A 22968-nucleotide genomic window follows, 5' to 3' on the forward strand; every position below is an offset into this window, starting at 1 on the left:
ATTACAGGCTTGGGAAGAGAAGCTGTGTTTAATGCAAGATATTCTAGATAACTGGTTAAAATGCCAGGGAACGTGGTTGTATTTGGAACCAATTTTTAGTTCTGAAGACATCATAGCTCAGATGCCTGAGGAGGGCAGAAAGTTCAAGATTGTGGATACGTACTGGAAGGACATTATGGCACAAGTGGTAAGTGCTTGCAGTTAATAAACTGTGTACTTTTATGCGCATCTAATAACATGATTGTTGCTACCATGAAGATAAACAAGCTTTTTTGGAGTTAGGTACTTGTATTTAAGTCACAAGAAGGTGTACTACAGAGTGGAAAATCCTTTACTAAAGTGTACCAAAAGCTCCACTTTAAGTAAAAGTGATAGATTGTATCGTTGTTGCTTTGAAATTTCTGTAAAGGCTGCATCTTTCAGGATGATTAGAGCTCAGGTAACATTTTAATTCAAAATTTTCTGCCTTTTGTATGGTTAAATGATCAGCATTAGGTAGAAAGATGAATGATTTGTGCTTTCAGGATCTGCTTCAGAGTTCCCTGTAAATCTGTGCAAAGTGTCCCCTGGATGCAATTAGATTTTGCTTAAGCTTTTAAGGTTTACACCTTATTAGAGCAACTAAATGAATTTTTCTGCATATGATTGTTCTCAAATACGTGCTGACGTGATTATTCAAAACATTGGTAGATATATGCTGAGATGTATATCAGGACAAGATAATGGAAATAGTAAGTGTAATTTGGTATCCAGTTCCCTATAACTAAGAAGTTGAGTAAGAGGCAGATACTTGGTGGTATCGTGAGCTGAGATGTTTGGCAAAAACATTGGGAGTGTGTGATTTTGTGATAATGATGTTGAAATAATCAGTATAGTAAAACAGAAGTTGAGACCTGTCTAACAACTCAGACTCAGTGACTGTTGAAGCCTGTTCTGAAGTAGGTGTATCCTTTCAAGTTAAGAGGACAGCAGAAAGAAAAAATGCGACCTAGATGGCAAGAACAAAGAAGAATTATCACGCACTATGGCTCTGTTTGACAGATCTTATTTGTGAAAGGAAAAAAATGTAGCAAGCTCAAGATGCAGGAGCGAGTGCCAAGGGTTTTAATTCCCGTGGATATTTCCTTATTGCATTACTGTCTGTAAAGTTCAAATTGGTAAAACTGACAGTCTGAGAAGAAAAAGTATCAAATAATGCACGTTTGATAACATGAAGGCACACTACAGAGAAGAATATATGGGTTTTTAGCCTCATGCAAAGTGTGTGATTGATGATAGCGATTTTAATGTACAAACCTATTGCAACTTTTAGCAGTTTCAGCTGTGTATTTGTTTTTACAAAGGCAAAGGACACGAAGGTACTTGTAGCAACTGAACAACCCATGATGTTAGACAGACTTCAGGAAGCGAATAGTCTCTTAGAAGACATTCACAAGGGGTTGAATACATACTTGGAGAAGAAAAGATTATTTTTCCCAAGGTAAAGTAATTAAACAGGCCTGTTTTAGAGACAAACATAAGCTCTTTCAAACTATTTATGCTGAACTGAAAATTTTATAAACACATGGGGCACAGTCCTATGCAATAAAAAATGAAAACCTCCTGTTTTCACCAGACGTTAATTTTCCTCAGCTTCAGTTAAATTTGCAGTGCTAGGAACAGGCAGAGGTTGGGGGGGCAAAATCTGTCTAGCACAGTCTAAACTTATGGTTAGAAAGACATTATCACATAGAGGGCATTTTTGAAGGAATTTAACTATCTTCCAATGGTTGATTGCAATGATGTCTCTGTTCTACCCCCTTTAGTTGTGCAGAGGTGTGTGATACATAGGAGTTATATATGATTATGAGGAACAAGATTGTATGTCTTCACAATGTACTTATCGTCTGTGTAGATATATCTGGTCTTTCCTGTGTGAGTTTGAAAACTCATAATGGAATTCTGAAAAAAAAAATAGGTGTGATGAGTTCTACAATGCTAAAAATTGCTTAAGGAAATGGATTTGAGATTATAATTGCTCTTTGATATGGTAGTGTCCTAAGAAACACTAAAACAAATCCCATCTCTCTTGTGCTAATTGATTCTAATCATGAAAATCATCATTAATAAAGTGCATGTTCATTAATTGTGTTTTTCTAACAGATTCTTTTTCCTGTCTAATGATGAGCTGCTTGAAATACTGTCCGAAACAAAGGATCCCCTTCGTGTACAACCACATTTAAAGAAGTGTTTTGAAGGAATTGCTAAACTGGAGTTCACGGAAGAGCTGGAGATCACAGGCATGATCAGTTCAGAGCAAGAAATCGTTCCTTTCATAGATAAAATCTATCCAGTGAATGCAAAAGTAATTTCTTTATTTCTTCTTTCCTTTTTTTTTTTTTTTTACTACATAATATTACATTAATACTTTACCTAAAGTGTATGTTTTTGGGGTTTAAAACATTTAGGATCAGATCATGAAAGGTGTTTAGGAAGTGAGAGTGTGGACTTGTATTCTAGGACAAAATGGATTTCCTACAACAAGGAGTAAGACACAAATTTTGGGCTAAATTTCTCTAGGCACTTGTCTACAGCTCTATGCACCTGCTACTTTAAGATGTAGATAGCTAGATAAGATATAGATAGATGGACAGATGGATGGATAGATGTGTGGATGGATGGATGTAAACCAAGCTCTCTATGTACCTATGTATGAAACATTGCACAGCGTGGCTGAAACAGAGAGGCATTATAAGTTTTGGACAGTATCTCAGTTCCAGATTTCCTGCTGTTTTCAACATGAAGGTATGGATCTGAATTGCTTATGGTAACCTCAAAGAGATGAAAAGTGAGGCAAGTTGTGAGCTACAGATACCTTTTGTCACTTAATACTGCAGGAACAAAAGATGCCCTGGGCTAAAATGACCAAGCTTAACTGACCATGCAAGCTGTGATCTGTGTTTGCTGTTTAGGCTTATATGAAACATATCCAGCTGTTTCCTCAGCTGGATTGTATTTAGAATTAGGTCGACTTACCTGCCTCCAGACAGTGTTAAACTGCAGAACTGCCTGTCAGAATTTTGGATATTTAAACCTTTCTTCCTCCTATATACCACACCCAGATCAGAAGAAAGCATTTTTTAAGCCTAACACATTTCAAAGATTTTGTCCTTTGACCGGAATATAATCAGGAGATGTGTATTGACTCTTGACTGTTTTCCTTTTTTGAAGGGCATGGTGGAAAAATGGCTTTTGCAAGTGGAGGAAATGATGCTGGCCAGTGTAAGACAAGTTCTTCAAGATGGCATAAGAAGATATTCAAAGGTTGTTGTTCCTAAATTATAGTATAAAGTAGATTTCATAAGTAAATGTACATGAACAGGTTGCTCAAATTCTTAACTAGGGAAACGTGTTTGAAGGTAAGTGGAATCCAGCTCTCCTTGTTCAGTAGTACCAGTCTGACGTTCTAAATCTGAATTTCTTGAAGAAAAAGTATCAAAGCTTTCCATGCTGATTCTCATTTATTTACAAGAAATATGAAGAAAGCAATTGCTATCAGTGCCATAATCTAATGTGTTTATATGACTCTGTGTCTGAAATGATTCTTTTCGTTTAGGTTCCACGAAAAACATGGGTACTTCAGTGGCCTGGACAGGTGGTTATTTGCGTTTCATCCATTTACTGGACAGAAGAAGTATGTGAGTCTATAAGGAAAAGAACTTTACCAGTAAGATTTTCTTCTACCTTTCTATTAATTAATCAGAGTTTAGTGCTTAGCAATAAAAAGCCCCTACAACATATTGTGGCTTACTCATGTAGTGTGCTTTATTTTCCGTCTATTTACTTTTTTTGTGTGTCTTAGCAGAGGCTGGTTTTCATTTACTTTGTGTATCAGGAGAAGTCCCACTAAAGGGAATATTGTTACTTTTTTTTTTTTTCAGAAGTGATACTGGTGTAAATAGAAGTACCAAACAAAAAGTTGTAGACTGTTGTTAAACACTAGATATTTTTATTTCTAACTCATCTTTACACGTAAAGCCCCAGGGAAGTGTGTAGGCAGAAACCCCTCCTTACAGAATGGTGCAGTTATTTGTCTGGCTATTGCTCGACTCTCCTGATGATAAGGTGCAACAATCAAGCTTGTTATTTCATACCAGAGACTTACTTTATGTGTTTGTAGTTTTCTTTTGTTTTGTAGGTGACTAGTGATTTATTTGGGGATTAATTCTGTCAACAGAGTGTTTGGCCTATTTTAAATTTGGAAGTAGTAAAGTCTTTTAAAACTTCACGCCAAATACTAAATTTTAATGTTACATCCTTATTTCTGTATCCTTACCGAGTGTCTTTAGTTCGACTTGCCTGTATTGTTTAATACCAGTTGAAGTTCCATTCCACATGTCCAGTCAGAACAAAATATTTATTGCTTTTAAAGAAAATATCCTGAACAATCCATAGGTTAAGAAAAATGAGAAGGAATAAAAGAATAGTGAATCACAGAATGTAAGGGACCTCTGGACATCCTGAAGTCCAATCCCTGTTTAAAGCAGGGCCAATTAAATGAGGTTGCTAATAGACTTGCTCCAGTATGCCCACGCCTGTCTTCTGAGGGGGAGCTGAAAACTCACACAGCGCTCCTGATGTAGTGATAGTGGTGCTGAGGAGAGGGGAAGGGTCCCCTCCCTTGACCTGCTGGTAATGTTCCTACTGATACAGCCAAGGATGCTGCTGCGCTTCATTGCCTCAAGAGCACGCTCTTCACTTGTGTTCAGCTTGGTGTCTGCCAGCATGCAGGCCTTGTTTTGCAGAGCTGTTTTCCAGCTCATTGGCCACCAGAAATTACTGGGACAGGAAGTCATTCCTTCCCAGTTACAGGACTTTCCCTTTGTTGGATTTCATGAGGTTCTCATGTGCCTGTTTGTCCGGTTTGTTGGGGTCCCTCTGCGTGGCCGCATACCCATGTGGTTTGTCAACTCTCCTCCCAGTGTTGTATGATCTGCAGACTTGCTGAGTGTGCACTCTGTCCTGTTGTCTAGGTCATTAATGAAAACTTAATTAATCTTCATTTCATTAAACATACTCATTCAATAATGAGAAAATTTAAAATTCTCATAGTAAAGTTTTCAGGCTGTAAAGCTTTTCAGGTGGTCATAGTAAAATAAAATGCCGGTATATCAAAAGAATTTTTAATGTTTGTGTAGTGCTGGAACTTCCATTAATATGGAATTCTGTTGGAAAAGCTGTATCAAATGACTGCGCACATGAGAGCTTAGGAACTGCTAGCTACAGCATTATGTTAATGCCTGTGTTCTGTTTCTGTGACAGGATTTCTTGGAGAAGAGCAATCTACAAATTGCGGACATTGTTGATTTAGTGAGGGGAAAGCTGTCCAGTGGAGCCCGGCTGACACTTGGAGCTCTTATTGTCATTGATGTGCATGGTAAATGTGCAGTTGCTGGTACTCTTGTCACATCAGAGGCAGTGCTGCTACCGGTAGTTGAGTGAATTATTTGAATAATAATTATTTGAATAAATAATAAAGTAGCTAAAATGCTTTCTGTAACTTTAAACAACCTTTACAGAGTTATTGCAGTGTCTTTGGGCAGATAGAGATTGTTCAGTCCTGTACAACAATCTCCCATCTACTTAGAAAAGGCACTGGGATCTAGATCAAAGTAAGCTGATTCCCTATGCAAAACGGGTGCGGATTGCTTTCTAACATGAAAGACAGCCTACTACTCTAAATGTTGATTTACATAGCTATAAGTAAATGTTTACTTACACATTATTTTAAGTAAACTGACATAGTAGAACTACTCATATTTTTCAAGTAATGTCTCTCACTTTGAAGCTCGTGATGTTGTTGCAAAATTGGTTGAAGACAGAGTCACGGATCTGAATGACTTCCAGTGGATTTCTCAGCTGAGATACTACTGGGAAGAGAACGATGTAATAGTGCGAATGATTACAACAGAAACCAAATATGGTTATGAATATCTGGGCAATTCTCCACGTCTGGTTATAACCCCATTAACAGATCGATGTTATAGGTAAAGCCGTGTTGTCTACAAATAATGTTTTCGTTTTTTGGATTGACCTATATTTGCTTTCATTTGTTATAGTTAATTATAACAGGAACCTCAGCAGCTAAGATTTTTCCGTAGGTCTTGGAGACAAATCTTACAAATCTTCTTTGCCCAGATACGGTAAAATATTTACAATGTCTAGGTTTCTACGCCGGTAGAGTAATAGTCTCTATTGTTTCCAAGAATGTGCTTCTGCAAAGAGCTGGCAGCTTTTGGTACCAGAACTGTAAAGAAGTGGTCAATTAATTTCTTGAAATAAGACCTACAGGGTCTGCCTGCCTGTGAAATAAATGAGGTAATTATAGAACCCTTTGCAGATGTGTGAATGCAGTTAACTTCTTGTTCCTCTGCTTGCTTGCAAGAGGTTGAAATGGAAATACTTCATCCCCCAAGGTTGAAGTATCCAAGGGCATTTGGTGTTTCACTTTTGGTGAGCTCTGGAGGCACAGGTCATCTCAGCAGTAATTTTAGACTGAAGGTTAAAAGAACTTTCTTTATAGTATCTTCAGGGAAATAAATGGTGAGGGTGTAAAGATTTTACTTCAACCTTGATCTGCAAACGCATCATGGTGTAGAAGGCACTTGTAGTAAAGTGCCTATGTTAATGCCTGTGATGGCAAATGCTTAATCTCTTGGCATTCACAGTGGTGTTGACAGAGCCACATGGCTGGCGAATTAGCTGTAAACCGGGGTTGTTATCGTTAGGATTAGCTCAGTCTAAACTTAGACTATGCAGACAGCTGTGCCAGATGTAGTTTCAGTGCAAGCAATGAGCAAGCAGACTCTTTGGCACAACTTAGCAACTGCTTTTGGTGGCAAAGCCTTTGAACAAGGCTTTTGTAAAATAATCAGATCACTCCAGTGTTAACAGGGATCTCGGTTTTAGTATGAAAATCGCTCGGAGAGCAATGTGTTTCCTTGGTTTATGAAACAACTTTCATGCTTTCTCAGCCATTTCTAAAGACAGACTTCACTTATAAAGCCAGCTTCAAAGTCTTCTCATGAGGAAGTGCCTCTTGAGGCAAAGGTGTGTTTTTATGAACTCTGCCATTTTGCTCACGGCACTGTCTATTTATTTGTGTTATTGAGGACAATACAGGGTGGATGCATGTAATAAAAAGCCTTGGCATTCCTTTGTAGGCCAAGTGGATAAATGTGAGTTTCTGCAATTGAGAAGCAGTTATGAGAGAATATTGCTTTTTAGGGCAAGCTGCAAAGTCACAACTAAATTGTTTCTGGGGGAACCTGTATAGGAAAATACTTATCCATCCCTTCAGAAACAATCTACTATTAAAGATTACTTTTTCTAATGCCTGTGTTCTTGTTATGTAGGACATTAATGGGTGCCTTGAAATTAAATCTTGGTGGTGCTCCAGAAGGACCTGCTGGGACTGGCAAAACAGAAACAACAAAAGATCTAGCAAAAGCACTAGCTAAGCAGGTATCAAAATACAGGTCCTCTTTTTTTTTTTTAATTTTTGTTGTTTATGTTTGGCTATATATATATTTCATTAAATGCTATTCTTAAGCAAGGACTCCTTGTTCTTTACCTATTTTTTATTCACAGAAATCGTTGGTAAGAAGCCCATGTTTAGGACTTTGTTTATATAGAATCATAGAATCATGAGATCATAGAATAGTTTGGGTTGGAAAGGACCTTAAAGATCATCTAGTTCCAACCCCCCTACCATGGGCAGGGACACCTCCCACTGGATCAGGGGCTCCAAGGCCCATCCAACCTGGCCTGGAACCCCTCCAGGGATGGGGCAGCCACAGCTTCCCTGGACAACCTGGGCCAGGGCCTCACTGCCCTCAGCGTGAAGAATTTCTTCCTAATATCTAATCTAAATCTGCCCCTCTCCAGTTTATACCCATTCCCCCTCATCACAAGCCTTTGTGAACAGTCCCTCCCCAGCTTTCCTGTAGCCCCTTCAGGTACTGGAAGGTCGCTATAAGATCTCCTCTTAGCCATCTCTTCTCCAGGCAGAATAACCTCAACTCTCTCAGCCTGTCCTCGTAGGGAAGGTGCTCCAGCCCTTGGATCATCCTTGTGGCCTCCTCTGGACTGGTTCCAACAGCTCCATATCCTTCTTATGTTGAGGATTCCAGAACTGGACACAGTACTCCAGAGGAGGTCTCACAAGTGCTGTGATCCAAAATTAGCAATAATAATTTCTTGCCATTTTAGATGCTAAGAATTTATAGTGGTCTTTGTGTAAATACTGAGAGATGTTCTCTGTGTGTTTTTGTTGTAGTGTGTGGTCTTTAACTGCTCCGATGGTCTCGATTACAAGGCAATGGGCAAGTTCTTTAAGGGGCTGGCACAATCTGGTGCGTGGTCCTGCTTTGACGAGTTCAATAGGATCGAGGTAACATTTTAATTCAGACAATTAAGATGATAAAGCTTTAATTTAAGACATGAGAAGTTTATAGACGACGGCATTATTGCCAATGTTCTACTTTTATTTGTGGTATAGAATCTTTGTTTCGATGATCACCGACACAAATTCTCAGCTGCCTGCTGTTGGAGCACATGCCTACCTGTGCTGTATTGTAAAAATCTTGTGTTCTGGGTTATTTTAGCTGAAGAAATGGTTCTTGTGCAATTTCCTCTTTCGTGTGAGACGCTCATTTGTTGACAAAGAACTGTCCTTTTCTTAAGAAATCAAGCTACTGTGTTTATCTATGTTCAGCATAAGACAAATCCAGTGGAGGAATTCGTGTGATGAATAGCTCAGTGTCACTGGCTGAGTGACCTGGTTAACCACCTGTGTAACCACATGCATCTAATTTCCTCCTTGGTCTTATTATGGTATTGTTTGTTTGCTTGCTTGCTTGTTTGCTTGGTTTTTTATTTGATAACTCATGAATTTGGATAGATTTTATTGTTATTTTGATGGAATTAGATTTAAGTAAATACTAGTAAATGTGGGAATTCCATGAAGTTCTATTTTGTATGTTTTAGTATCCTTAACACCTTAATTTCTCCATTTGTCTGCTGTGACTTTATTAATTCACTCAAGAGTTAGCATGCTCGTTTTCCAATACTCTGTTTCTTTGATACTTTTAGGCACTGCAGGCTGACCCTAGGCTGCCTGTCCCATTCTTTACATATAACCTCAGTGTGGGGTGTTGAGTGAGTCAGTCTATATGAAGAGCCTAAATTCTTTATGTCGTCTGAGGTGAAAGGGATGTGCTTTTGGCGGCCTCCAGAGGGAGTTCCTGTCCACCTAACTACCTTTAGGCAGATGATACTTCCCTTTGGAGGCTTTTGGAAGCTCTATGATCTGTCTGCATTGGTTGAATAGAGAATAATGGCATTAACTTTCAGGGGATCAATTTAATAGACAGCTAATATTTAGGCTCAGTTATCAGACACAGGGTGATTTTCACACAGAGGAGTGCAAGTATAGCCATCAAAATATGTAAACAAAACCATTTTAGATTGTCTCCAAGTGTCTTACATTTTCCAATCTTTTCTGTCTGTATTAGGTTGAAGTATTATCTGTAGTTGCCCAACAAATACTTAGCATACAGCAAGCTATTATCCGCAAACTCAAAACATTCATCTTTGAAGGAACAGAGATCTCTCTTAATCCCACCTGTGCTGTGTTTATCACAATGAATCCTGGGTATGCTGGACGGGCAGAGCTGCCTGATAATCTCAAGGTAAATCTGGATTCCTCATTTCTTGTAGAGATTAACAGAATTTGCATCTTCTGATCTGTTATACTAAGAAAAGGAAGGCAGCAATCAAACAAGACAGTGATAACACATTCAAGTGTATTCTGCTGTAATCACACTGATAGCAGTTCAACAGCTTTAACTGTGCCCTTTTGAAGTGGAAATTCTCTTGATTTACAGTGGCTTGTCTATTCCAATCCCGATTTAAATTTATTATACCTTTGCAAGTTGCTGAGACACTGCAGGCACTCAGATGGTCTTAGTTCTTTTCCTAGCTTTGCCACAATTTTTTGCATGACCTTTTACAAGACATTAACCACACCATATGCTAATTTGTCTGTTATGAAAGTGACAGGGATGACACCTCCCTTTTTCCTCCATTAATAGTTCTTCAGAATTGTGAGTCTTTCTAAACATTCATTCTGATAGCGCTTCACACAGACCTCTTGAACCTCTTGGTAAGATCACAGTTCTAGTAGCAATTCTAATGCAATCTCATAGATTTCAGATGATTCTGTAAGTCATGAAAATGGAATACAGAGTATGGAAGTTTGTGAGTTTCTGGGGAGATACTATTCTTACAAAACAAGCAGAAGTTATTACTGTATTCCATAGTCTAAGTTTATATCTTACTTTTTTTTGTTACAGGCACTATTCCGAACAGTTGCCATGATGGTTCCAGATTATGCTTTGATTGGAGAAATTTCACTTTATTCAATGGGATTTTTGGACTCTAAGAGGTAAGACATGCTGAATTTTCTACCTCGGTTGAGTCAGATGTACCTCAGTCCTCTGTAAGGTAGATATGTGTGTTTGAGGTATACCATTCTGGCAGGCTGTCTGTTTCTCCAGAAGTACTTTTTCATCTCCTGCTTTATCATCAATTCTTATTTACCACATCCTGTTGACAGATATGCACCTCTACACGAGACCATTAGGAAAACGTATCATAATATCAAACAGAATTCCTAAGTGGCGCACACATTCTCTGGCATGGCTAATCTGCAGTTTTGCTTCTTAGGTGTTTTGAGCCATCTTATCAGCTGATAAGTGTGATAATCACTGCAGTTACTTTGTGTGTATAAGTACTTAAGTTATTTTTCTTGTGTGATGAGATATTTTCATTCTACATGTGATATTATGTCCACAGTCTTGCCTGGAAAATTGTTGCCACCTACCGTTTGTGCTCTGAGCAGTTGTCATCTCAGCACCACTATGATTATGGAATGCGTGCCGTTAAATCTGTCCTGACAGCAGCAGGAAACTTAAAACTGAAGTACCCAACTGAAAATGAAAGCATATTGTTACTTCGGGCTCTGCTGGATGTTAACTTGGCCAAATTCTTGGCACAGGATGTGCCCTTGTTTCAGGTAAGCTATCAAGTCAGTGTGTTTAAGTTTTGTGATGACAAAATCCAGTATAAGAACTTACAGAAACAGATGATTATTGGTTAGATAATAAAGAACAGTTTGATCTAAATGTTGCCATATTAGTTTAAAGTTATTTCAGTCCACTGATCTGGATGCACTTCTTGGTTCTGCTAGTATTATTTTGAAAAACATACTTTCAGGGGTGGCTTTTAAGTTATTCTATAAAATGTTTTACAAGTTATCTTGCTAAAGTTACTTTGTGTTGTTTCATTCATTGAACTCATTATTTGAAGTTTGCATTCTGCCTTTGTTCTGTAAAAGAGATGTGGACAACTAAATTACAGCCAATTAAATTTGAAATCAGAATGAAGGTGATGGAGTTTCTGCTTGCATGCTGCTTTAATAGAAAATAAAAGTATGCTAAGCTACGGAGTAATCCATATTGAAGGCTTAAAAGCTAAGGTACAAGCACATACAGTAACATTGCTCTGACATTTCAGAACATATACCCTTGTATTTAATCACTAAAATTCTTCCAATCACTTTTGCATCCTTTCCTGTAATATTTTTGGGAGTAAACTTGCAAAAGTTTCGGCTTCATTTTCCAATATCGGTGTGTGTATGAAAAGTGCAGGCACTCATTTCTGTCTCATGCACACAGAATAGTTTCATGGCTCAGTTTGCCTAGAAGTTAGCTTTCTCCAGATGAGAACATTTCCTCTTAAGCTCCTGTTAACTGTGTGAATATGGTCTTACTTGTAGGTTTTTATGCTTTGGGATTTTTCTCTTTCTTTTAATCTATGTTTAAATACTGTTCTATTCTGTCTTCCCTTAACAGGGCATCGTATCTGACCTGTTCCCTGGAGTGGTTCTTCCTACACCTGACTATGACCTCTTTATCCAGGCACTAACTGAAAATATTAAAAAAATGGATCTTCAGCCAGTTCCATGGTTCATTGGAAAAATCATTCAGGTTTATTTTCACATACTTACTTCTGGGGAAGACAAGTGTGAAAGCAGAAACGTTTTTCACTCACTGTCTGTCATGAATGAATAGGGGTGACATTTATTACCCTTGCCTATGCTTCACCTCCAGCTCTGTGTTCCCACTGCCTCCCATTTGCTAGAATTAGTGACCTTTTAAAGAATGCTTAACTATTTTTTTCCTTCTGAGTAGTGGAGCCTAGTGACTGTGTAATGGAAAAGGCAAAAACTCATGGCCTGTGGCAGGATCATCAGGGGCCTCTCCAACAGCAGTTCAGACTTGGCTTATGCTGCTCTGCAAACTGTCCTGTATCTTTAATTTAAATAGAGGTAGTATTAACTAGTTAGAAATTTAAGCTAATCCAGGAAATATCAGCCTTAACTTGAGACTGGAAAAAAAAAATCTTCTTAGGGCTTCTTCTTACAGGTCTGTTTGAAAGTGTTCTGTTTGCTTTGACTTGAGTTCTGGAAAGATCTTGTAGGACGACTGAAGAAGTTGCCACCCTTGCAGTCCAAAGTCATCCTCTGTGGGACCAGGACAGATCCTCAGAACTATAGTTTTAGTTCCTTTGTGTTAACTTCACTGGTAACCATTGATTTTGGTTAGGCTTTTACACCGGGCTGTGATCTGCAGGGTCTGCTTAGCACAATCGGAGCCTGTACAATGATGCTGTTACAGTTGAGAGACGATATTTAGGAAGGAGAAAGGGAGGATTGTCTTGGGACAAGGGCTTCTAAATGATATCAGTGAGAATTGCCATCATAATACGACTGCCTTCTGACTGCTTTGGTCAGCCTTATCAGAGTGAGCTTTGTGGCTGATATTTTGTCCTGTCGTCCTGTCATGTCTGAGTGCAGGAAAGATGCCTCTAGTTTCATACAAATAATGTTTGGTTCTGTGCTATGCTGAAAGAATCAATCTCCTGTCACTACTACAGATATATGAGATGATGCTGGTGCGGCATGGTTTCATGATCGTTGGAGATCCTTTGAGTGCCAAGACCTGTGCTTACAAAGTGCTAGCTGGAGCCCTTGGCGATTTGTACGCAGGTAACGTTGTTCAGCCACAAACCTCTCATTAAATGAATTCTTTGACTAATGCTCTTACTTTGCAGAGGTATGCCCAGGTTGCCAATTGCCCTATGTTCTGCTTTCTTGACTGGAAACCTTCTATTCAGTGAACTGGGGAAGAATTTTTGTCTGCATTTACTGTAACAGTAAAAAATACTAATATATTTATGCTTCTCTGCCTTTTATTAAGCATTCTATTTGTGCATAATACTCTGGGAAAAAACAGGCTTTATTAGGGCGACTACAAGTAGCTCCATAAACATGTAAAATCTATTCTGCTCTGCTTTTTCTTTTTTTCCCATGCGTCTGCACAGAGGAGTTCATACTTTCCTGTACAATTAATGGAATTTCTTGTTTACTGCCACATATCTGGAGGGTGTTTTTTGCCTTGGGCAGCTAAAGTAGGATTCTCAGGCATCTTCCTGTTCTGTCCCTCAGTTGTTGAATGAAACTAACCTATTGGGTCCTCAAGGTCATCCATCTATTTGTCTTTTTACACAGCAAAATCCATGGATGAATTTGCTGTTGAATACAAAGTTATTAATCCCAAAGCAATCACTATGGGGCAGTTATATGGGAGTTTTGATCCTGTAAGCCACGAGTGGACAGATGGAGTTCTTGCCAATGCCTTCCGGGAACAAGCGTCTTCTACCACAGATGATCGGAAGTGGATTATTTTTGATGGCCCAGTGGATGCAGTTTGGATAGAGAACATGAACACTGTGCTGGATGATAATAAAAAGGTAGCCTAATTTTTGCCTGTAGCCTTGTCCTTGAATACACCCACTTTATTTTACTGGTAGCAATATTGCTACAGTGTTAGTCAAAGAAGGTGTGAGACTAAGGAAAGGCTAATGTGCTTAAAAACTTTGCTTTTTCCCCTCAATTGTGTGGATGGGTTTAGTAGATGTTATTAAGCTGTTACTTATCCATAGAAGCTTTGTCTTGTTTCTACAGTATTGAGATGAAGTTGCTGACTGAAGCTTTTTTATTGACCCTTTAAGGAAAGAGAAATACATGAACTCAGTTCTTTAACTGAAAACCAAACTTATTTAAATTACTTAGTGAATAAATTAACCAAAAAAAAAAAACCAAACTGCAGGTCATAACTGCTTTTCCTGGCAGAGTTATTTAAAGATGAAGCATTATTCTCTGTTTCTGTAAGCCACTACAGTAACACATAGGGAAAGCTGAGACAAGGCCAGAAAATATCATGTATTGTGAGAATATGAATGAGTGAATGAGGAGTGGCGCTAAGTAGAATGTTCAGTGGTTTTATGACAAGCATTGCTTTCACTGGTTGATCAACACTGACATGACTAGATCATGTTTACGTGATGCTCTTCTTCTAGCTATGCTTAATGAGTGGTGAAATAATTCAGATGAATTCAAAAATGAGTTTAATCTTTGAGCCAGCTGACTTAGAGGAGGCATCTCCAGCAACTGTCAGCAGGTAATGTGAAAATGTCCCAACTCGAACTGTCGCACTTTGCACATCTAGTCCTGTGCTGTTAAGTTATCTGTCCTTCCCAGGTGTGGTATGATCTATATGGACCCGCAACAGTTAGGCTGGAAGCCACTGAAGGATTCCTACATGAAAATGCTGCCCCCAAACCTGCAGGAAGAACACCGAGAGCTGGTACGAGACTTAATTTTTTGCATATGTCTAATTTAGAAGATTAAGGTGATGTTCACAGTTTCCCCACTTGAAGGCAGGTGTGCAGAATTGAAATGTTTTGAAGTACTTCTGTGATTTAGAGGGTCCCAGATCTCCTAGAGGCTGTTGTAAATGATTTTGTAGTGATAAATGTCAACTGTCATTGCAAGGAAAGTGCCTGAGAGCAAAACATGCCAGGAGTATTAGAAATACAATGTGGGAATAACTAGAAGACTAAAAATGTTTTGAACTGCATCCGTCTTCTGTATGAGACATCCAGAGTTTAGCTTGAGAAATGCTTACAATAATATTATCATTAACAGCTTGATCTTCAAAGCCCTATTCACCACATGAATCCTTGCTAAATAGTCTTTTGTGTACTGAATTTCTCGCATGATTGAGACCTCTTTGTGTTGTGTGTTTTAGTGTATCTTCTGTGTAGATGCAAATAAAAGTAGGTGTTGGTGGGAATCAGGTTTTAATCTCACCAAAATTAGAATTCCCTTTACTGGGCATTAAAATCTAGTAAAAGAATTGGAATAAGATCTGTCCACAATAGGGTTGGAGGTGGAAAAATCTTTGATTTCTGTGATTTGATAAGACTCTCTTTGAGTTTTTGCAGAAAATTGCAACAAAATTCAAAAGAAGTACCAAGACTGGGAGAGCTCTTAATTAATATTTTTCTTAGTTCATCAAATCAAAATAATTATTCCTTAACCAGCAGATAGCTCGTACCTTTAGTGCGTCTGCTAGAGCACTAGTCCCTGGGAAAAGGTGAGGTCATGATTCCTCTCCTGTTTTCCTGATTGAGTTCATGGAGCAGATCCTGCCAGCCACGGTCACTACCTGCCTGCACACTGTGGCATTCCCACAGGTACGAGTCAGTTCCAGGTTTCTGGAATTTCTGCTGTGGCACAGTATCTATCTGTGCTGGGCCCTCAGCAGAGGCTTGTCCTTGTTAAGGGAGGATGAAGCCCTTATCTTTGTTTCTGTTGGAATAATTTTGTTGTTGCCTAAGCAAAGCAGCAGTCCTTCTAGCCTGAGCCACTGCTCTGCCATCTGGATTAGTAACTGGGTAACAGAATTCCTGCTGAAAACTTCTCTATGGTAGAAGCTACTTGTTCTTACCATCAGATAATGACAATGTGGCTTTGTGATCACTTAAGGACTGCCTCACACCTTTCCTGATCTTCCTTCTGCCAACTTGGAGAATTTCTGATGCTTATGTTTTATTGAGAGAGAGTTGAAGGAGTCGGAAATTTCTGCCTTGTTTTAAAGCCATTTCCTTTTCTCCCGTTAGGTCAATGACTTGTTTATGTGGCTCGTCCAACCCTGTTTAGACTTTATTCACCTTCGTTGCAAAGCGATTGTACAAACGTCCTCTATTCATCTGAGTCACAGCTTGATGAGACTCTATACTTGTCTGCTTGGTAAGTACCCTAAGTCTTAGTCTTTTGATTTCAATTTTTCTTTTTTTTTTTTCCTACTGTGTCTCATGACAAGATGCAGGTTATCAGATGCAAAGAAATACCAAAGGAATTCCTTACTGTCAAGATCACGCACCATCATCCCTTTCTCGCTGATCAGTATTAATAATAGCTCTTTGATTTAGCACGCAGAGCTTCCACATCTGGACAGTGGTGTCATTGCAAAACTGAACATGATCTTGTGAGTGTATTCCGTATGTTTTACTTGCTGTTTTCTAGCATCTGAACAGAAGCGTTAGGACCCTTTGTAAATACTTTTTTATTCTGATTTATTTTTATTTGTAAACAGTATTTTACACAGACAAGATCCTTGCTCTTAGATTGGCTTTGTTCTACTGAAGATAATACTCTGAGGTTATCTCAGAATCCTTTGGCAAAAGTGCATTTTTAATTGGGATTTATGGTAATTACTGGTATTTAACTAGAATTCAAAATATGTGTTTTAGATGAAATAAAGCAATCCAAGGAAGCGGAGGAGGAAAGCATGTCTAGTCAGCGTGTCACCTTGTGGCTGCAGGGGCTTTTCCTTTTTGCTTTGGTGTGGACTGTTGGTGGGATCATCGATGCAGACAGCAGAAAGAAATTTGATTTGTTTTACCGCAACTTGCTAATGGCAACGAATGATGAAAACCCACGCCCTAAAAGTGTGAAGCTTACCGGAAACAACATCTTCCCAGAAAAAGGTGCTTCTTCAAAACTTACCTGTACTTGCCTGGCCTTTTATGAAGCAACGAGAAAACTCAGCACTTTAAGGGAGAAGAGAGTGCCTGGCAGATGTTAAGTCTACAGCAGAGCCACCATCTGCCAGGCCTTGGGCTCACGGTTGGGTGTGCTTTCCTGGCTCTTTTAACCTGGAGTAGCATATGCCTCATGCTGTACTCAAACCATGTAGCTGAATCTGACCTAGAATAATTCGGTGATGATAATGGCAGTGCAGGGGGAAGGGTATCTCATGTACCAGAAAGCCTTCTTTCTCTCACAGTGTTGGATGTTTTGCATGAAAATGACTGAATTTTATTTTTGTTCTCTAATTGGTCTATTTTCCTATGTTGTGTTTTTGTGTTTTTCAATTAACAGGGACTGTTTATGACTTCTATTTTCACAAGCATGGCAGTGGGCAGTGGAACATGTGGACTGAGTACATCACAAAAGAAGAGCAAGTTATCCCTCCAGGGGCTAAGGTTCACACAGATATTTTTCATTATAGAAAATAATTATTTGACTACATGATTAAGAGATATAAGTCAACTACCTTAGCTCTGGTTCTACTATATTAGGCTGTTTAATGTTTGATGTGCAACATTTCATTAATCTTTGTAGGCTCCTTTACATGTTTATCTCTTAATTATGGTACTGTCAATACTGAAAGTTCGGCACTGCAGGTGAACATGGAGCCTGGAGGTTGGCCGGTGGTTAAAATTTTTAGTTCTGCTTTTGTCTCTCTAATAGCATCTGATGCTGGGGAGGTCACGGTAGGAAAATGCCAAAGCCTGAATTTCCATTCCTGCATTTTTGTTCTCTGCAGTTGACATCTTGATATTATAGATGAGTTAATCAGAGAAAGCAAGGAAAGGCAGTTACTACTTCTTTGGGGTACAGAAAGCAATACTGAAAGTCCTGAACACACACACACACACACACACACACACACACGCATCCATTTCCAAGTTGGGACACTCACATTTTGAATGGCAATGGTGAACTCGAGGGAAGTGCAGCACAGCAGAGAACTGCAAAAAGTACCTGTTCCGCAGATGAAGTTTGGAGATAACTTACATATATGTTCAGCATTTCATTCTGTTGTAGTTGCAACTGTCTTGTCTGTTAAGTACATGATAGATGTAAGATTACATTTCATTCTGCGAAAATCTTTTCTTTATTCCTAGGTCACAGCTCCTAATGGTAAGTGGAAGATGAGGGTGATAAAAAAAAATGCCAATGCACTGTTCCTTTTCCTTTGCGCAGTAGGGGAACAGAATTAGGCCATACTTAACTCTGCAGTTCTCCTTCTGGTCTTTATATAGTGTCTATGAACTATAATATAGATAAAGCTACTTGTGCTGTATACTGTATAAATGCTGAACAAGAAGTGGGACCTTACTACCTACGAGAGACTTCTCATAGTCTAGATTTTCAGAGACAAGAATTTTTTAAAACTGCACATGTGCTACAGGCTTCCTGTAGTCGCTTGCAAATATTCATGTTGATTGAAGTATTAGCAGTTTGATTTGTCATGTGCTATTTTACTTCCCTCTGTAACAGGCATCTGAACTGATAATTCCAACAATGGAGACTGCCAGACAAATGTTTTTTCTTAAAACGTATGTGGAACATAATGTTCCTTTGCTTTTTGTGGGTCCCACTGGCACTGGAAAATCGGCTATAACAAACAATTTCCTGCTACAACTTCCAAAGGAGAAATACATCCCAAACTTCATCAACTTCTCTGCAAGAACCTCTGCTAACCAAACCCAGGATATTATTATGTCCAAGCTGGACAGAAGAAGAAAAGGATTATTTGGACCTCCTTTGGGGAAAAAAGCTATAATATTTGTGGGTAAGACAGCTTTTTCAGGATTTTTATATCATTTGAATTCTGGCTTTAGGCAAAGGAAGTGATTCACTGAGAACTAGTAATTGTGGATTGCCTCAGTGCTCTTTTTTTCAGGCTTCCACAGAAGGATTAGCACTGCCACCTGCTGAAAGGTTTTTAACTGTTTGAAGTGATGGTTTTCAGAATAGCTTATACGGTTGCAGTGACACAAAATAAAACAAAACAAAATCACCAACCACACCAAGTTAAACTATCACTTCTAAGTATGCCTGCGAAGAATAATGTCATTTGTTTCTTCTTGGTTTAACAGGAAGCAAGAATAACAAGACACAACCTTTTTCTACCTCTAGTTCAGTTATTTTTTCTTCTTAGCTTTGAAAGGAAACTATAATTCTTAAGCACTGAGGTTTTTTTTTTTATTCAACGTCTTGTGTTCTCTAAAGATGACCTAAACATGCCCGCGAAGGAAGTGTATGGAGCCCAGCCACCCATTGAGCTTCTCAGACAGTGGATTGATCACGGTCACTGGTATGACAAGAAAGATACATCCAAGATTAATATCATAGATATGCTGCTTGTTTCAGCTATGGGTCCACCTGGGGGAGGCCGGAATGATATTACAGGTAAGAAATATATTGCTGTGGTAAGTAGTTATCTAATTGAAGTTAAGAGGCAGGTTCAGTTCTGCTGATGACAAATTCTACATTTGTCTCTTAAATGTAAATCTACAGACACACTCACCGCCTGGGTCGTTCCGAATAGAAGCTTGAACGCCCAAGGTCAAATCCGTTCATCTTCCAGGGAGAGTTTAATCAACATTAGAAGCAGTGCTTTTAATATTGATTAAACTATGAATGATGAAAATAATCCTAAAACTAGTGTATTGGACCCTCTCCGTTTTCTGTTCTTTGCGAGAGGGAGGAAATACATCTTCTTGCCAAGTATTTCTGGGAATTCTCTTCTGAGAATGTATCTCCTGCTGCTAAGATGGGTTGCCTGCATGTTGCTTACAAGTCTGTGGTTCCTGTCGTGTCACCATAAGGGAGGTTGTGTTTTATAATGAAAAACTTAAGTTAGTAAAAGCCCTAATGTAGCTACAACTGCGCTGTTATTAGGTGCTTTGTGTTACTACAGTTATTCTAAGTGAAATACTGATGCAAAATATAAACCAGTTTCTATTTCTTTTACGTCATTTCTGGGGCAGAAATTTGCCTGAAACAAAATCATGGAGCTGGAGCCTGGTTCAGTGACAAACTCAAAATCCTAGAATATGCTAGCTGAAAGATGTGAAAATGTTTGGACATTTCTAAATCTTTCTGCATCTTTTTGTGTGTATTACAGGACGCTTCACAAGGCACTTGAATATTGTATCTATCTGTTCTTTTGATGATGACATATTAACCAAGATTTTTGCTGCAGTTGCTGATTGGCACTTCAGCACAGGCTTTGAGCCAGTGTTTCTAAGGTAATGGGATATATTTCCTGTAGTACCTTTGTCATCTTTTCTCCTGCGATTTCTCTGCAGAAGTTAAAATTGTATCTCTTTTCCTTTTTAAGGCTGGGTAAGGTGATGGTCCAAGCGACAATGATGATTTATAAAATGGCAGTTGATAATTTTCTCCCAACTCCTTCAAAACCCCACTATGTCTTTAATCTACGGGATTTTTCCAGGGTTATTAAGGGAGTGCTGCTCTGTCCACACACTCATCTGCAAGTAAGTGGTAGCTTTATTATGTTGCTGTAAGAAAGAGCAATGGAAAAAGTAAATTATTTTTATTATATCAGTAAGTAAACATCTCAAAATACATGAACTGTGATTTCAACAGATTTGCAATGTTTAAAATTAGGATGGTCTCTGAGTACCTGCTATGTATTTTCTGTCTCTAAAGGAAGACAGGAAATATTTGTTACTGTTCTTTACGTGTATTACAGCTGGGCCCAGAGGTCCAAGACCCATCTGTTAAGGCCGGTACATCAAGTCAGACACTTCTCTTGAACTTGCAAACTAAATATACAAAAGAAACAAATGTGAGAAAAGACTCAGTATCTCTCTCTTACAAAGGACAAGCTCATCAGTGAACAAGATTGAATAATTTAGCCCTGAGTTTGCCTGTTGCCACAAACTACGACTGAATACTGATGGACATACGATTTTCATCTTACACTTTTTCATCTGTTTTCAGTAAAATGTCTGGTTAAAGGATTATTAAAATTTTTGTTTCTGTTGGGGCAAAGGTTTTTGTGCAGAAACGGAACAAAACATTACAAGCAATTCAGGGGAAATCTTGGCCAGCATCAGCTTTGGGCAGGGCTTGGGTTAGAGCCCACAAGCCGTATCTCTGAAAGATTTATTCTTTACTTTATGTTGGAAAGGTGGGGAGATTTGATACAGTAGAGAAAAATGCTCTGATAAGAGTCCCAGTTTGTATTGGCCTGAAGGATAAGGTGGTAACTAGATGAGGAAGCCCAGTTAAGTCAGCAGATGCTGAGCCATGTGCTGAATGGCTTGGAATTGGAAAGATTCCTACTGAGTTTAGTACAAGGTACAGCAGGGTCCAGATAGACATTTCTGTTTCATTGTTTTTAAACAAGTCCTGCCTGAACTATGTGTACTGATTTTCTTGTGTTTACATTTTCAGGATGGAGATAAACTGATCAGGCTTTGGATTCATGAGGTTTACCGAGTTTTCTATGATCGCTTGGTCGATGAGGAGGACAGGAAGGTATTCTTTCAGATGGTGCAAGAAACCACCTCAAATAGCTTCAAGCAGAGATTCAGTAAGGTATTTTTGAGAAATGTGTTGGGACCAAGAACGAGAATGATGGATTTTCAGAAATACTTAGATATTGAGATTACTGTAGTGTTGGACACATTTTGAATTATTTCAATCAGTGTGTTTAAAAAGTATGAATGCTACGCTATCCAGCGTTGAGAATTATACATATTCTTATTCAAGTTAATACAAATTACTTCATATCAGAATGATTGATAACTTCAAAAGGATTCTGTATTGGTACAGAGGACTGTCTGGAATAAACGTCTTACACAATATTTATCTGTGCTTTTGCTTAAGTTAATATTTGGATGAGCCAATGGAAATAGTAGGTACCTTTCTGAGAAGCCTTTTGGGAACTTGTCATATATTTGACAGCAAAGTCTCTCTGTGAAGTATGCATATGTGGAAACTTGCATGTCAACCTACAGCATATTTCCCACTTAGGTGGTTGTTTTTGCGTTTTGTTGGTGGATTTTTTTTCACAGAATAAGGTAATAACTAGAGTAGCTGGAAAACAGCGCTTCTCACAGTATTATTACCACTTAGATAAGAATGATTGTGACTTTAAGGAAAATAATTCTCTAATAGTTTGAATTATCTGCTGATTTTTGTCTTAACTCTAGGTACTGAGTCATCTCTCACCTACTGGAAATGTCTCCGATGATAATATTCGCAGCCTATTCTTTGGAGACTATTTGAAGCCAGACAGTAGCGTGAAAGTATACGATGAGATCACAGACTTGAAGCAGTTGACAACTGTGATGGAATACTACCTTGAGGAATACAACAATACCAGCAAAGCACCCATGTCCTTGGTCATGTTCAAGTTTGCTATTGAGCATATCTCGAGGATATGCAGGGTTCTGAAACAGGATAATGGACATCTGTTGTTGGCGGGGGTTGGCGGGAGTGGTCGACAGAGTGCTACCAAGCTCGCCACTTACATGAATGACTTTGAGCTCTTTCAAATTGAAATTACAAAGTCTTATGGAATCAGTGAATGGAAGGAAGATATTAAACGAGTCATGCTGAAAGCAGGTGTTGGTAACAAGAGTGTGTCCTTTTTGTTCTGCGATAATCAAATAAAGGATGAAGCATTTGTAGAAGATATCAACATGCTTTTAAATACTGGTGATGTGCCTAATATCTTTGCAGCAGATGAGAAAGCTGAAATTGTTGAGAAAATGCAGAGTGCGGCAAGGATGGAGAACAGGAAAATTGAAGCCACTCCCCTTGCTATGTACAATTTTTTTATTGAAAGGGTGAAGAAAAATTTGCATATTGTCCTAGGTCTGTATACAATGTGTTATTTCTTAGAATGC

The 22968-nt window shown here is 38.7% G+C and overlaps 1 protein-coding gene across 1 annotated transcript in view; it reads left to right on the forward strand.

Annotated features, from left to right (window-relative positions):
- DNAH3 (dynein axonemal heavy chain 3) overlaps window positions 1-22968 on the forward strand; it is a 55678-nt gene that overhangs the window by 17502 nt on the left and 15208 nt on the right. Inside the window, exons 21-46 of the mRNA XM_054080354.1 lie at window positions 8-187; window positions 1344-1480; window positions 2143-2344; window positions 3211-3303; window positions 3596-3706; window positions 5302-5416; window positions 5828-6026; window positions 7395-7503; window positions 8318-8431; window positions 9555-9731; window positions 10395-10486; window positions 10897-11116; window positions 11955-12089; window positions 13039-13150; window positions 13673-13914; window positions 14524-14624; window positions 14705-14810; window positions 16129-16258; window positions 16762-16998; window positions 17393-17496; window positions 18578-18872; window positions 19313-19492; window positions 20211-20334; window positions 20427-20583; window positions 21509-21652; window positions 22270-22936. Of these exons, the coding sequence (XP_053936329.1) occupies window positions 8-187; window positions 1344-1480; window positions 2143-2344; window positions 3211-3303; window positions 3596-3706; window positions 5302-5416; window positions 5828-6026; window positions 7395-7503; window positions 8318-8431; window positions 9555-9731; window positions 10395-10486; window positions 10897-11116; window positions 11955-12089; window positions 13039-13150; window positions 13673-13914; window positions 14524-14624; window positions 14705-14810; window positions 16129-16258; window positions 16762-16998; window positions 17393-17496; window positions 18578-18872; window positions 19313-19492; window positions 20211-20334; window positions 20427-20583; window positions 21509-21652; window positions 22270-22936 (4483 nt within the window). The remainder of the gene's footprint in view (window positions 1-7; window positions 188-1343; window positions 1481-2142; window positions 2345-3210; window positions 3304-3595; window positions 3707-5301; window positions 5417-5827; window positions 6027-7394; window positions 7504-8317; window positions 8432-9554; window positions 9732-10394; window positions 10487-10896; window positions 11117-11954; window positions 12090-13038; window positions 13151-13672; window positions 13915-14523; window positions 14625-14704; window positions 14811-16128; window positions 16259-16761; window positions 16999-17392; window positions 17497-18577; window positions 18873-19312; window positions 19493-20210; window positions 20335-20426; window positions 20584-21508; window positions 21653-22269; window positions 22937-22968) is intronic.

Source organism: Cuculus canorus, chromosome 15 (assembly GCF_017976375.1).
Source record: "Cuculus canorus isolate bCucCan1 chromosome 15, bCucCan1.pri, whole genome shotgun sequence".
Taxonomy (NCBI): Eukaryota; Metazoa; Chordata; class Aves; order Cuculiformes; family Cuculidae; genus Cuculus; species Cuculus canorus.